The 14,647-nt window shown below is 38.4% G+C and overlaps 1 protein-coding gene across 1 annotated transcript; it reads left to right on the top strand.

Moving 5' to 3' along the window:
• Window positions 1-12,494: 12,494 nt before the first annotated feature.
• LOC145632976 (uncharacterized) lies at window positions 12,495-13,133 on the top strand. Its single transcript, XM_081685294.1, has one exon. It carries the CDS (start codon window positions 12,495-12,497, stop codon window positions 13,131-13,133), a length of 639 nt encoding a protein of 212 aa, XP_081541420.1.
• Window positions 13,134-14,647: the final 1,514 nt, after the last annotated feature.

Genomic DNA, 14,647 nt, shown 5'->3' with positions numbered 1-14,647 from the left:
TGGGCTTATAATATATCGTTGGAAAGGTCTTTTCAAGCCCCATCCAACTACACCATTATTGGACCCTTATCATTGAACAAACTAAACTGGAATGGACGTTTTCATAAAATAGAGTGGGTTTCGAAAACAGAAAGAAGAGAAAAGAAATAAAAACTTTCCGCAACACTAGACCTTTCCACACTTCGTTTCATTCGATTATGATTCGACGTGAAAGGTACTCATCACCGGGTTTGGTTTTGGGGAGACACAAATGGGTGTCTACAATTACAGATGTGGGTGTATATTGTTATAAGGCAATGCCGCTTGGGTTAAAGAATGCGGGAGCGACTTATCAGAAGTTAGTTGACAAAATTTTTGAGAAACAGAAGGGCCGAAATGTAGAGGTGTATGTAGATGATACAATTGTTAAGAGTAGAGAAAAGAAGGATCACATAGCCGATTTGAAGGAAACATTTGAGATATTGCGGAAATATCAGATGAAGTTGAACCTGGAGAAATGTGTCTTTGGTGTTCGGTCAGGAAAGTTCTTGGGTTTTATGGTTAGCGAACGAGGGATAGACGTTAATCCTGATAAGGTGAATGCAGTGCTTGAGATGAAACAACCAAAAACTATCCGAGATATCCAAAGGTTAACCGGAAGGATGGCAGGGTTAACTCGGTTCATCAGCAAATCAGCTGACAAAGCACTTCCATTCTTTGTGACTTTAAGGCAGAACAAGACATTTCAGTGGGGAAAGGAGCAAAAGGATGCACTAGAGGTGGTAAGAAACCATTTAAGGTCTCTTCCAACAGTGCCAAGGCCGGAAAGGGGGGAGTTTCTACATTTATACATTTCGGCTTCCCCAAAGACGATAGCTGCCGTATTACTGATAGAAAGGAAGAAGGTACAAATGCTGGTGTACTTTGTCAGTCATGTTCTGAGTGCGACTGAACGAAGGTACCCGGTAATAGAAAAAATGACACTGGCAGTAGTCATAGCGGCTAGGAAGTTGAGGCCGTATTTTTATTCACACCCGATAGATGTCTTGACAAATCATCTGTTGGAAAAATCTCTGCGCAAGATGGATACATCAGGTCGGCTGCTAAAATGGGATGTGGAGCTGTCGGAGTATAAGATAAATTATAGGCCCAGGGTTTCAATAAAGGCGCAGGCCTTATCAGACTTCATTGTGGAAACCACCTACAATGATGAAGAAGAAGAATTGGGAACTTGACAGGTATCAGTAGATGGATCTGCAACATCAACTGGTTCAGGGGCAGGGATAGTGATAACAGCCCCAGATCAGAAAACTTTTGAGTATGCAATCAAATTCAAGTTCAAAGCCACCAACAATGAAGCTGAGTATGAGGCAGCCATAGCAGGGATCCAGCTGTCAATGGCAGCTGACGCAAAGCGAATAATTTTAATCACCGATTCTCAACTAGTATCCAGCCAGTATATAGGAGAGTATGAAACAAGGGAGCCGACAATGGTAAAATATACTGAAAATATGAAACAGTTAACTACGCAGTTGCAGCATTTCGAAATCAGACTAGTGCCGAGAGCACAAAATGCGCAAGCTGATGCTTTGGCGAGGTTGGCATCTTCAAGTTTTAATGACTTGGAGAGAACCATTATGATAGAGGTGTTAAAGCAAAGAAGCATAGAAGGAAAATCAGAGGTGTGTTGTGTTGATAACAGCTTACAATGGTTTGACAAGATACTAGCGTACTTACTGTATGGAGTTGTACCTCCAAATAAGGAAGAATCAAGAAAATTACGTAGGGACAGCGTATGGTTCATAATGTATCAAGGGCAGCTATACAAGAGAGGATTTTCTTTGCCATTACAAAGGTGCATAACTGTAGGGAATAATTTCAAGCCTTTAAAATCCCACTAGCTTGAACCCCACTGTGATCATACACTAAAGTACGGTGGCATCCAAAAGGGAAGAAGATAGAGCAAAAGAGTCGCCAACAAGTTTTTAAGGAACTTGTAAACCGTTCATAGGATGAAGGTTACACCCCTTAACGATCCAAGAGATCGTCAACTCCATAAGGTCATGAACCAAATAAGGGTTCGGGGATGAAGGTACAAATCCAACCTAAAAGAGATTGAACCTGCCCTAATAATAGGCCTCTACTTTATTCTGATCGTATTCATGTGCGCTTTTTAATTAACATGCAATCAATAGGATTAACCCTAAACCTGTTTATCTATGTTGGTTGAATATAATGCACAAATAAACTATTATTGGCGATCACTTGAATTTATAATCATATTAACCCTAAACAAGATTATCAATTATCTTATTAAGCGTGATTACAAATACAAATTCCCTTTAACATGCAATAAAAGGCGTGATCAAGCAATAACAATAAATATCATCAAGCAACAAGAATAAACAATATCATGAATAATAAAATTATAATCATAACAACAATAATCATAAATAAAATAATCATTATCAAAATAATAATAATAATAATATTCATAATCATCATAAATTATAACAATTATAATCATTATCATGTTCATGTTAATATTAAAGCATAATAGTAGCAAGATCCTAGGCATGATACTAACAAGATTAATAACAAACCCTAGCATGTCACTAAGCAATAAAAATCATATCTTTAACCCTAACATGATACTAACAATCATAAATATTAGGAAGAGAATAAAAGGCATCATAGCAATCATATTTAATATTAAAAATACCCTAGACATGATACTAGGAACATCATAACAACAATATAAACATGATTTCTACATCATAATATCAATTAATCAATTAAAGCACTTACTTTGATGCCTCGTACCTCTTTCTAATAACAAAATACACGCGTTAGTAACTTCAAGGAAAATAATAATCAAAGCAATTAAATTAAATAATTGAAAGAGAGATTTGGTACCAAACCCTCAGAAATTAAACCTTTCACGTCTAGGACGAAGGCAACTTCGAATATGGCTAAGTGTTTCTAGATCTAATGAATGCGGAATTTTGTATTTGAGAAAAGGCTAGTTTAGAAAAAGATAGAGAGAGAGAATAATCAAGAAAATCTTGATGAGAGTTGGTGATTGTTGATGAAAGCTAATTAAAACTAATTGTTGATGAGAATTCGTGAATGAAAACGGATTTTTAATACGTTATTTATAGAGAAAATCAGCCAAAAAGATAAAATTAACAAAACAGAGTCTGAAGATCGCAAAACAGGATTGGCGCCAACCCTGGCTAGCTGGCGCCAGGCACAAGTGGCTAGCGCCTGGCGCCAAGCCTGGTTCCAGGCGCCAAGGCCTGGGGTTGGACGCCAAACTAGATTTCAACGCGTTTTCGAAAATCTGATAAATTTCCCGTACTGGAAGATAAAATAATATAATTCCTTCGAAAATGCTATTTGATGTTGATTAAAACTCTGAAAAGTCAACAAAGTCAACTTATCAATGCTAATTGAATTAGGAATGAAAAGAACCTTCTAGAAGAATCTAGAAGACTAAAACCATTCCTAATTGATTTAGGAATGATAAATCATATTAGGCCCTCCCCTAGATCATTGGGCCGTACATAAAGCTCAAACCGGGCCCAGTTTAGTAAATTGGCCATAACTTCCTCAATATTCATCGGAATTGGGCTTATAATGTATCGTTGGAAAGGTCTTTGCAAGCCCTATACAACTACACCACTATTGGACCCATATCATGAACCAACCAAACTGGATTGGCTGTTTTCTTAAAATAAAGTTTTCAAAATCAGGGAGAAGAAAAAAGAAATAAAACTTTCCGCAACACTAGACCTTTCCACACTTTCGTTTCATTCGATTATGATTCGACGTGAAAGGTACTCATCACCGGGTTTGGTTTTGGGGAGACACAAATGGGTGTCTATAGAAGCCCCCACTTTGACTGAGTTTGGAGAAACGCGAGTTTCGAAAACGAAAGTCAAAGTATCGATAGGGACGGAGAATGATTCAGAACGTTCTGCGATCCTAAATCAATCTTGTAACGCCGATACTTGCAAAAATAGCATTAGTTAAACAGATAAAAGAGTTAAGAAACGCGTATCTTGCACCGTCGAGCACACGTCTCTGAAAGTAACCGATTTGTTTTGGTGACCTTCTACAAGCTAGAGAATGCCCTCCCGCTTGAAAACCGCTACGCCCGTAACTGCTTCCAATTTGGAAAATTGCTTCGCCTGAAACGACCTTCCTCCGCTATGATAATATTCCACATCCAAGGGAATACTATCAAAGATTATTACTCTCGAAACAATCCTCATCCGCATTGATAACATTCCACGTCCAAGGGAATACTATCGAAGATTGCTTCTCTTGAAACAATCCTCAGTTGTTTGTGACAACTCTCCATAATCTAGGGAACGCCACCTTGCTGTTTCGATGTTCACTCGTCTCTGAACAAAGAGCTTCTTTTTGATATGACTCTAATTTCCGCTGTGATAGTCTTCGAAAAGATCACTGCTTCTTAATGTTTGCTATGTCAGTACGTCGGTGCTTTGCTGCTTGTGAACCAGCATGTCGGTGCTTTTGCTGTGATGACAATTCTCTTTTCTTTGGGAAAAGTTGCCAACAAAACTCTTGTATGATGTATGACAATCCGATTTAGGGAAAGTTGTCAATGCCACGTAACAATCAGTCCTTGGAAATGTTGCCACGATGAAGCGATAATCCGTACCTTGGAAAATTTGCCAAAATCCAATTTTTGGAAAAGTTGCCAATGCTTCGTAACAATCTTTCATAAGAACTTTGCTACGATCGACAATCCACATCTTGGAATATAACTCTTGAAAACAATCCACCTTGGAAATTTGCCAACGCTATGCGACAATCCTTTTGGGAAAATATTGCCACTATTGACAATCCGCGTCTTGGAACATTTGCAAAAAAGAGTCGACCGACAATCCACTTCGGGAAAATTTGCCACTTACTAAAATGAATGACAATCCACGTTGAGGAACTTTTGCCGAAATTTATGATGAGTAGAAACCTACAACAATCCTTTGGGAAATTTTGCTATAGGGAACTGGGTGTATGACAATCCAATTTCGGAAAACTTGCCAGCGATGACAATCCGAACTTGGAAAAATTGCCAAACAAAGAAGGAGCACGACAATCCACGCTTGGAAACTTTGCTAGAGATGACAATCCAATCTTGGAAAAATTGTCGTTGAAGAAGATGCACGACAATCCATTTTTGGAAATATTGTCAGTTGGGGATGACAATCCAATTTTTGGAAAACTTTGTCGTTTAATAAGAATGCGCGACAATCCATATTTGGAAATATTGTCGTTTAAGTGCTTGCTTTTGAACCGATTGTAATGAGCCAGTGTTTTAGGCGCTTAAGCTAATTGAGACGATTTTTTGTCAGGTCAATCACTTACTACGATTGTAATCGAGCCGACTACTAATCATGTCAAAATTGCTTATAGGGGCTAACTGGCGTACCAAGGAACCCAAAATCGCTGTATGAGGTTGAAATCACCTTTCTGGGAGGCTTCGAGCTCTTTCGCTGCTGAGATATCTCTGGCGCCAAGAATTGGAGTAGGGTCTTCCCTATTCTACTGCACCTGTATTTATTTTTTACTATAGAACTTTGCCAATTTCTTTAATCATCTTAGGGTTGACCTAAGGCTTAATGTTGCTTGACTCATCGACTTGACACGACTCAAGGTATAAACTTGACTCAATATGTTTGACTGACTCGAGGTTGACTCGACTCGAAGTGTAATGACACATGTGTTAGACTCAAATCAAAGTGATATGGCACGACATGACTCAATGTGTACATGACTCGTGTGTGCATTGTAATGTGATCGTGCAACTCGAAAAATGCAAAAAAGCAAAAATTTTCCGTCAATTTTGTGGAGGGTACCGACTTTCTCCCGATAAAGAAAGACATGAAAAAGAAAATCAAAAGTTTGAAGATGCATGTTGAATGAGCTTAGTAAGATGTTGTTTGATACTGTCTCTCAAGGTGCAAGGATCAATCCATCCTAGGCTATCTCAATGGTTGACTCCATGATGAAAGTATTTGGGTAACTTAGGCACGGAGGCTAAGCACTTCATACTTCGTGATGCAATGACAATTATGAGTGATTTTGACGAAGCATGCTTCAGCGTTAAGATTACATGACAAAGGGTTCCTAAGGGAAATATATTTGGTCATGTATGCGTGATGTGTGTGATAGTGACACTAAAGTTAGGCCGCAAGAGCTAAGTGTGTGGGAAAATATTATTGTTAGAAGAGCCAAATAATGGTGACTCTTAGGCTAGGTAAGCTAATGATGTAGGGATCAAGCCCCCAAGTCTAGCTCTAAGTGAAAAGGGATGAGCATAGTAAATCCCTTGATATGATCATGGTGGAAGTGTGTGAATGTGAATATGAATGCATTTTTATTACGGCCGCACCTCGATGTGAGGTTACCTACGCATCCATAAGGAATCAGGCCGAACGTAGCTCTAGCCAAACCTCGCACAAGTGTGTGTATACCTCAAAAAGGTCTTTTAAGGGTTGTAACGTGGTTAGGCTAAAGGTTATAAAAGAAGAGGATAAAAGGCTCAAGACCCTCGATTAGCCCCCAAGGTGTGCAACCTCACTTTTGAATCTTTATATTTTTATGCTTGAATTTCTATTCTTTTTTTTTTAGCTCTCTTTGCTTTAGCATCTATTTTTATTTTTATAAGTGTGAGAAATCTCGATCACGCGGTCTATCACTCACTTGGCATTCATGTTTCTCAGGCACGGTACCGAGCACTCGATAAGAAACGCAATCTGAGACGTGTTCTTATCGAAGATATTTTCATATCAAAGACATTGGAACACTTGCCCTTTTGTACACTTTTATTTATTTATTTTTTTCTTATTTTTGCTATTTTAATTTTTTTGAATCACTCAAGCCCCTTTTTTAGAATTGCATAAGTTGCACACTATCCCATCCCAAGGTTAGATAGATGTAGGTTGAAAAAAGGAAGGGCCTATCGTTAGACGAGGCTCAAAGTGGTTTATGAAGAAAGGATTGCATATTCGAAGGGTGAAAGGAGATATGATGTGGCTACAAGGGTTGCCTTAAATCATTGGTATACCTTGTGCTTAATTCAACATTTTTTTTTAAATGCAATATTAATGCAATGATCATATGCAAGAAAACAAATGCTCATTTTATTAAAAGAAAATAAAGAATCTACAAAATTAATCTAAGGAAAGGAAAAGGTGCCTATGCTAGACTTATTGGGTAAAGGAAAAAGAAAAAAAAATTGAAAAAAGAAATAGAAAAAGAGGCCATGAAATCTTGTCGTTGCAGCTCGCCTCTTGTCTTGTGTCATTTGCTTCATCATCACTTAGTCTTCTCGCTAGCTAGAGGCAATGGGACCTTGTTTGCTTCTATGAGGTCTTGAATAAGATTTTGAAACCTGTAGCATTCATCGGTGGTATGATCGTTTCCTCGATGGTACTTGCAATAGGAATTTGGATTCCATCTCGAAGATCGATTTTCTGGTGTTGGATCCTCGGTAGGGCCAATAGGTTAGATTAATCCTCGATCATAGAGACGGTCGAAAGCAGCATCGTAGGTCATTCCAATGGATGTGAACTCTCGCCTGGGTTTCCTTTTAGATCCTTGATTGTCCATGGCTAAGACATCATTATGGTCAAAAGTACTAACATTATTACTAGAGTGGGCGTTTTCGGAAGAAGAAGGATTGTCGCTCTTCTTTCCTTTCCAGCCACCGTGGTTGCTATTGTTAGTAGCTTTTTGCTTTGCGAGGTCATCTTTGATCTCGATACCTATGTCATAGACGGCCTTGAAAGTATTCAAGTTGTGTTGATATTTTAAGTGCTTTGAATACTTTTCTTGGAGATTCTTGATAAACATCCTCACATACTCCTTTTCGGTGGGGACCTCAATCATCTTGGCGGAAGTTTCCCTCCATTTATTAAAGAAAACAGTAAAGCCTTCATTCTCTTTTTGTCTTAGCATCTCAAGTTGTCTATGGTCGGTTTCAACTTGGATATTGCACTTGTACCTATCAACGAAAGCGTTCACTATCGATTCCCAGGTAGAGGTTTTCTCCTTGTCAAGGGAGAAGAACCATTGTTGGCAAACGGTTTCAAGAGATAGTGGGAACAAAGAGGGGAAAACCTTCTTATCGATACCCTTAATGCTCATTATAGTTTCAAAAGCTCTTAGATGGAAGTAAGGGTTATCTGTTGCCTTGAATTTAGGGATGTCAGTGGCGTTGAACTTATGCGGAAGAAGTTCTTTGTCCAACGAGACCCCTTGCGAACTCATGCCCTGAAATTTATAGTCACTAGATAGCTTGCTTAGACTCTCTTGCATGAGGTTCATCTGTTGTTGCTTCACGGGGTCATCGACCCTAAGTGCGAGAAGTTTCAGTGTCTCAGTCACAGTAGCCAGTTGGTTCTTAAGATCATTGACTTCTTCTTGAGTTGCCATTATCTTCTTAGCCTTCCTCTTTTGACGAATCGGTTTATCAAAAAGCTAGACCTGAATAAAGAGGTTGTCCTTGATTAATCGCCCTTCTCTCCTCGACCAAGTACTGTGGGAAAGGAATTTGGGGATACTTATTGATAATTATTTGACTCAAACTTTATTCAACATGCAATGGATGGAGGAGGTGAAGAAAGATGGAAGAATGTGAAGAAAGATTTAGATGGAGGGATATGAAGAACTAGGAATAAAATGTACCCCCAACTTAAACGACGGAAAAGACCGACTCATGCATGAACCTAAGACATGGCCATGGTGATGTGTACTCAAAGTGTGTGCTAAGACTAGTGAGTGTAGGTGACATGTTAAGACTCGTGTCATGACCATGTGGCTTAGTGCCTAAACTCGAACATTAATTCAATTAAGCATTCTTGTCAGCAAAATTAACCGAATTAAACAGAAAATTGATTAATTAGACATTAGGTGATGACTCGACAAATAATCCGAACTGTCAGCCAAGCGACAGGACTGGCGTCTCATTATGGTGATTGGCGCCAGGCAATTTAGTAAATGTCTGGCGCTACACACTATAATGTGGCGCTACAGCTCAGACTTTGGCGCCAATATTGGAGCTTCGGTCTGGGACTGTTTTCTGTATTATTAGTCAACTGGGGTATGCCTAAAGTCGTACTAGGTCAATTCCGATTTAAAAAAAAAACTTTATTGACTCAAATTAATTAATTAATTAATTAAATAGGCAAAGTTTTTTAAGTCATTAATTTTAGTCTCAACACAAATCAATAAACGGTTAAGAGAAACATAGAATATATATGCACAACAAATAATGCACAATTAGTCAAGTAGGCACAATATGATGCAATGAGTTCGCAACCTAACCATGGCTCTAGTTCTCTAAAGTTCAGGATATGGTTTAGTCAATAGAGGGTCCATGGTTAATTGTCCGAATGCACCGCGCGGAAGCCTAACTGTGAAGGGTTGGCGCGAGTGGATGGGACACCGCGAGTTTTAGAAAAAAAAAAACTCACCTCCATGGTTTGGTGAATTCAACATCTCAGATGTACCCTTTGTTGCCAGGAGCGTTCAATTGGGTAGATGGAGCATGAATTCCCAGAGGGTTATGTCCATATGTAGAACACATATGGGTTTCAGAAAAGTGAGAAAAAATTCAATCAGGAAGTAGGATCGAGCAAACAATACGAAAAACCGGTCGAAATTAGAATGCATGCCAGGCGCTACAGTTAAAAGTTGGCGCCAAGCTCTGGCCCCTGACGCTACTTCCCACATGCCTCAGCAGCTTTCTGTGCTCGATAAAATCTTCCAGTTTCGCGTGGTGTTATTTCAGTCCTAGTTGTGAAAGACATTTCTCAAATTTCCTACGTGTAAAATCCTATATTTTTTACTCATTACGGATGGTCTTTCGAATGAGAACCTTTTTATGCATATGACAATAATGTTAATCAAATTTACGCACATGAAATACTTAGAACTTTTCGAGTCTCATCCACTCATTCTAGATCATTGCCGAAACAAATTCAGGAATTAAAATAGAAATCGCCTCCCCAGTGGAGTCGCCAAAAAACTGTAGGGAATAATTTCAAGCCTTTAAAATCCCACTAGCTTGAACCCCACTGTGATCATACACTAAAGTACGGTGGCGTCCAAAAGGGAAGAAGATAGAGCAAAAGAGTCGCCAACAAGTTTTTAAGGAACTTGTAAACCGTTCATAAGATGAAGGTTACACCCCTTAACGATCCAAGAGATCGTCAACTCCATAAGGTCATGAACCAAATAAGGGTTCGGGGATGAAGGTACAAATCCAACCTAAAAGAGATTGAACCTGCCCTAATAATAGGCCTCTACTTTATTCTGATCGTATTCATGTGCGCTTTTTAATTAACATGCAATCAATAGGATTAACCCTAAACCTGTTTATCTATGTTGGTTGAATATAATGCACAAATAAACTATTATTGGCGATCACTTGAATTTATAATCATATTAACCCTAAACAAGATTATCAATTATCTTATTAAGCGTGATTACAAATACAAATTCCCTTTAACATGCAATAAAAGGCGTGATCAAGCAATAACAATAAATATCATCAAGCAACAATAATAAACAATATCATGAATAATAAAATTATAATCATAACAACAATAATCATAAATAAAATAATCATTATCAAAATAATAATAATAATAATATTCATAATCATCATAAATTATAACAATTATAATCATTATCATGTTCATGTTAATATTAAAGCATAATAGTAGCAAGATCCTAGGCATGATACTAACAAGATTAATAACAAACCCTAGCATGTCACTAAGCAATAAAAATCATATCTTTAACCCTAACATGATACTAACAATCATAAATATTAGAAAGAGAATAAAAGGCATCATAGCAATCATATTTAATATTAAAAATACCCTAGACATGATACTAGGAACATCATAACAACAATATAAACATGATTTCTACATCATAATATCAATTAATCAATTAAAGCACTTATTTTGATGCCTCGTACCTCTTTCTAATAACAAAATACACGCGTTAGTAACTTCAAGGAAAATAATAATCTAAGCAATTAAATTAAATAATTGAAAGAGAGATTTGGGACCAAACCCTCGGAAATTAAACCTTTCACGTCTAGGACGAAGGCAACTTCGAATATGGCTAAGTGTTTCTAGATCTAATGAATGCGGAATTTTGTATTTGAGAAAAGGCTAGTTTAGAAAAAGAGAGAGAGAGAGAATAATCAAGAAAATCTTGATGAGAGTTGATGATTGTTGATGAAAGCTAATTAAAACTAATTGTTGATGAGAATTCGTGAATGAAAACGGAGTTTTTGATACGATATTTATAGAGAAAATCAGCCAAAAAAGATAATTTAACAAAACAGAGTCTGAAAATCGCAAAACAGGATTGGCGCCAACCCTGGCTAGCTGGTGCCAGGCGCTAGTGGCTAGCGCCAGGCGCCAATGGCTAGCGCCTGGCGCCAAGCCTGGTTCCAGGCGCCAAGGCCTGGGGTTGGACGCCAAACTGGATTTCAACACCTTTTCGAAAATCTGATAAATTTACCGTACTGGAAGATAAAATAATATAATTTCTTCGAAAAATGCTATTTGATCTTGATTAAAACTCTGAAAAGTCAACAAAGTCAACTTATCAATGCTAATTGAATTAGGAATGAAAAGAACCTTCTAGAAGATTCTAGAAGACTAAAACCATTCCTAATTACATTAGGAATGATAAATCATATTAGGCCCTCCCCTAGATCATTGGGCCGTACATTAAGCTCAAACCGGGCCCAGTTTAGTAAATTGGTCATAACTTCCTCAATATTCATCGGAATTGGGCTTATAATATATCGTTGGAAAGGTCTTTGCAAGCCCCATCCAACTACACCACTATTGGACCCATATCATGGACCAACCAAACTGGATTGGCTGTTTTCTTAAAATAAAGTTTTCCAAGACATGGAGAAGAGAAAAGAAATAAAACTTTCCGCAACACTAGACCTTTCCACACTTTCGTTTCATTCGATTATGATTCGACGTGAAAGGCACTCATCACCGAGTTTGGTTTTGGGGAGACACAAATGGGTGTCTACAATAACGGATCTTGAATCTGTAAAGTTAATTGAGGAGATACATGAAGGCACCTGCGGAAATCATCTTGGGGCAAGAGCATTGTCACGAGAAGCAATGAGAAGGGGATATTACTGGCCGACAATGAATGAAGACGCTGTTAAGTACGTGAAGAAATGTCAGAAATTTGCACCCGCTATCAATTTGCCACCCAACGATTTAACACCGATACTTAATCCAGTCCCTTTTGCACAATGGGGAATGGATATAGTAGGGTCGTTTCCCTAGGCGACGGGTGGAAGGAAGTTTCTTATAGTAGGGGTGGATTATTTTACAAAATGGATAGAGGCGGAGCCAGTAGTAAAGATAACAACATCGGAGGTGAAAAAGTTTATCTGGAAAAGTATTTTCACGAGATTTGGATTACCAATGGCAATGGTCTTTGATCATGGATCTCAATTTGATTGTAAACTAGTAAAGGGTTTGTTATCTATGTATAAGGTGAAATTTGCATATGCGGCAGTCTGTCACCCGCAATCAAACGGCCAGGCGGAATCGGCAAACAAGCAGATTATAGGGGCAATCAAAAAGAAAATAGAAGATGCAAAGGGTCTTTGGGCTGATTTGATACCGGAAATTTTGTGGGCAAATAGAACTACAGTGAGAGAGGCAACGGGAGAATCGCCATTCACATTGGTGTTTGGAACAGAAGCGGTGGTACCAGCAGAAGTAGGGTTGCCAACATTCAAAATTCAGCATTACTGTGAAGACCAGAATGATTTGCTTTTACGGCAACAGTTATATTTTCTCCCTGAAATACGAGAAAAGGCAGCAATCAAATCAGCCGCCTTCAAAGATAGAATGTCAATGGCATATAATAAAAGAGTTTCATATCGGCCATTGAATAAAGGAGATTTGGTGTTGCGAAGAACAGCGGCCACGGGGAAAGGAAATGAAGATGGAAAGTTAACGGCCACTTGGGAAGGACCATACCGGATAAGAAAAGTGGTGATGCAAGGATCATTTTACTTAGAGACAATGGATGGAAAGCCATTGAAGAATGTTTAGAATACTACAGTACTAAAAAAGTATTATGTATAAGAAATATAATGAAATTTTATAATCAGAAAAACAAATGTTAATAACGGCAATAATTACAGTGGATATGTATATATTTTGTCACTTACAAATTCTACTGTGGAAAAGGCATCCTCTACTTAACAAAACATCGTTAGGTGGGACGGACAGCTAAAAACTGCTTCCGTGAGGGTAATGAAAACGCAACCTGATCAGTTGTAGTCATTACCTCACGAGGTTGCTAGTTCAAAATATAATTCCGGTAAAATCAAATCGAGTATACGCCGACAAGAGGCGTAGCTCTGATAATGATAACCGAGAGGGTGCTTAACTGACTAAAATTGGTGCAGTAAGCGACCGGTATTATACTCTGAATCACCAACGAAAAATGCGTTAGTGCATATAGTTGTATAACAAGCATATGCACTAAGGGGGCAAAAAGTATGGGAAAAAGGCTTAATTTAATAAATATCTTTTAAACATCTTTTGTCTTACTGACAAGACGGTTAAAAAAAAAAGTGATATTAGGGTGTTGAGCCCAGAAAGTGAAATTAGGACGTTAAGCCTAGTAAGATCGTAACGTGTAAAATTGGTTAGACAACTTGTTGGTGCAATTGTTTATGTACAAGGTTTATAATGAAAGGCAAAAGCTACACTTAGCTAACAAGTGAAATTGATAGTCATAAAAATAGCGTAGGTTATTAAAACGGAAAAGCGACTACATGTCTGAAATAGTAAGAGAATAATCAACAGGCACCACCACAAAAAGGGCATATGCCGGTAAAGCAGCATTAATATACAAAAACAGTTTGATAAAAACAGGAAAAACACTTCAAACTAAGACTGATAAGGTCCAACAACACAAGACCCACAAGAAGATGTCGGTGATGATTGCCCGCCCCTTCAAGCTTGTTTGTTATAAGATGTCGGGGAATCCAAAATGCTGGGATCTTTGAGGCCTTCGTCGGCGCTTGGCTCTAAGTTAAACAGATCTTCCTCAGCAAATTCTTATTGTTCAAAGCCAGAAGGAATCTTGAAGGCTTCATTGTCAAAGGCTTTTTCAACCTTAGCCCAATCCTCCTTTTTCCAACCGGCGGCATGGACAATGCACCTCTGAGCGGTTGTCCAACCACCATCAAAACGGTCTTGTAGCCGCGTGCAGAATTCTTTGGAAGTCAAGTAGCGGCCGACAGCTCTTTGCCGAACACCTGGCTTGTTAGCCTCCATCTTCTGAACTTTCTCTTCAAGATTTTGAATTTTTGCCTTAGAGTCATTGAGGTCTTTCTCAAGTAGAGGAAGACGCTCAAGAGCAAGGTTCTTCTCGGCAATTTGACTTTTTAGCTGTTGAACCTCTTTCTCAAGTCCTCCGACCTTGACCGCTTTGTCCTTTATAGATGCCAACTCCAGGTCATCTCTCTTTTTGACTTCTTTCAGCAAATTTAAAGCCTTGTCAGCGTTGTCTAAGGCAGTTTGTAAGGCGTTTTGATTGGCAGAAGACTGATGAT

Source organism: Chenopodium album, chromosome 5 (genome assembly GCF_948465745.1).
Source record: "Chenopodium album chromosome 5, dcCheAlbu1.1, whole genome shotgun sequence".
Classification (NCBI taxonomy): domain Eukaryota; kingdom Viridiplantae; phylum Streptophyta; class Magnoliopsida; order Caryophyllales; family Amaranthaceae; genus Chenopodium; species Chenopodium album.
Note: the sequence above shows the minus strand (reverse complement) of the source record. Positions and strands in the feature narration are given on the sequence as shown.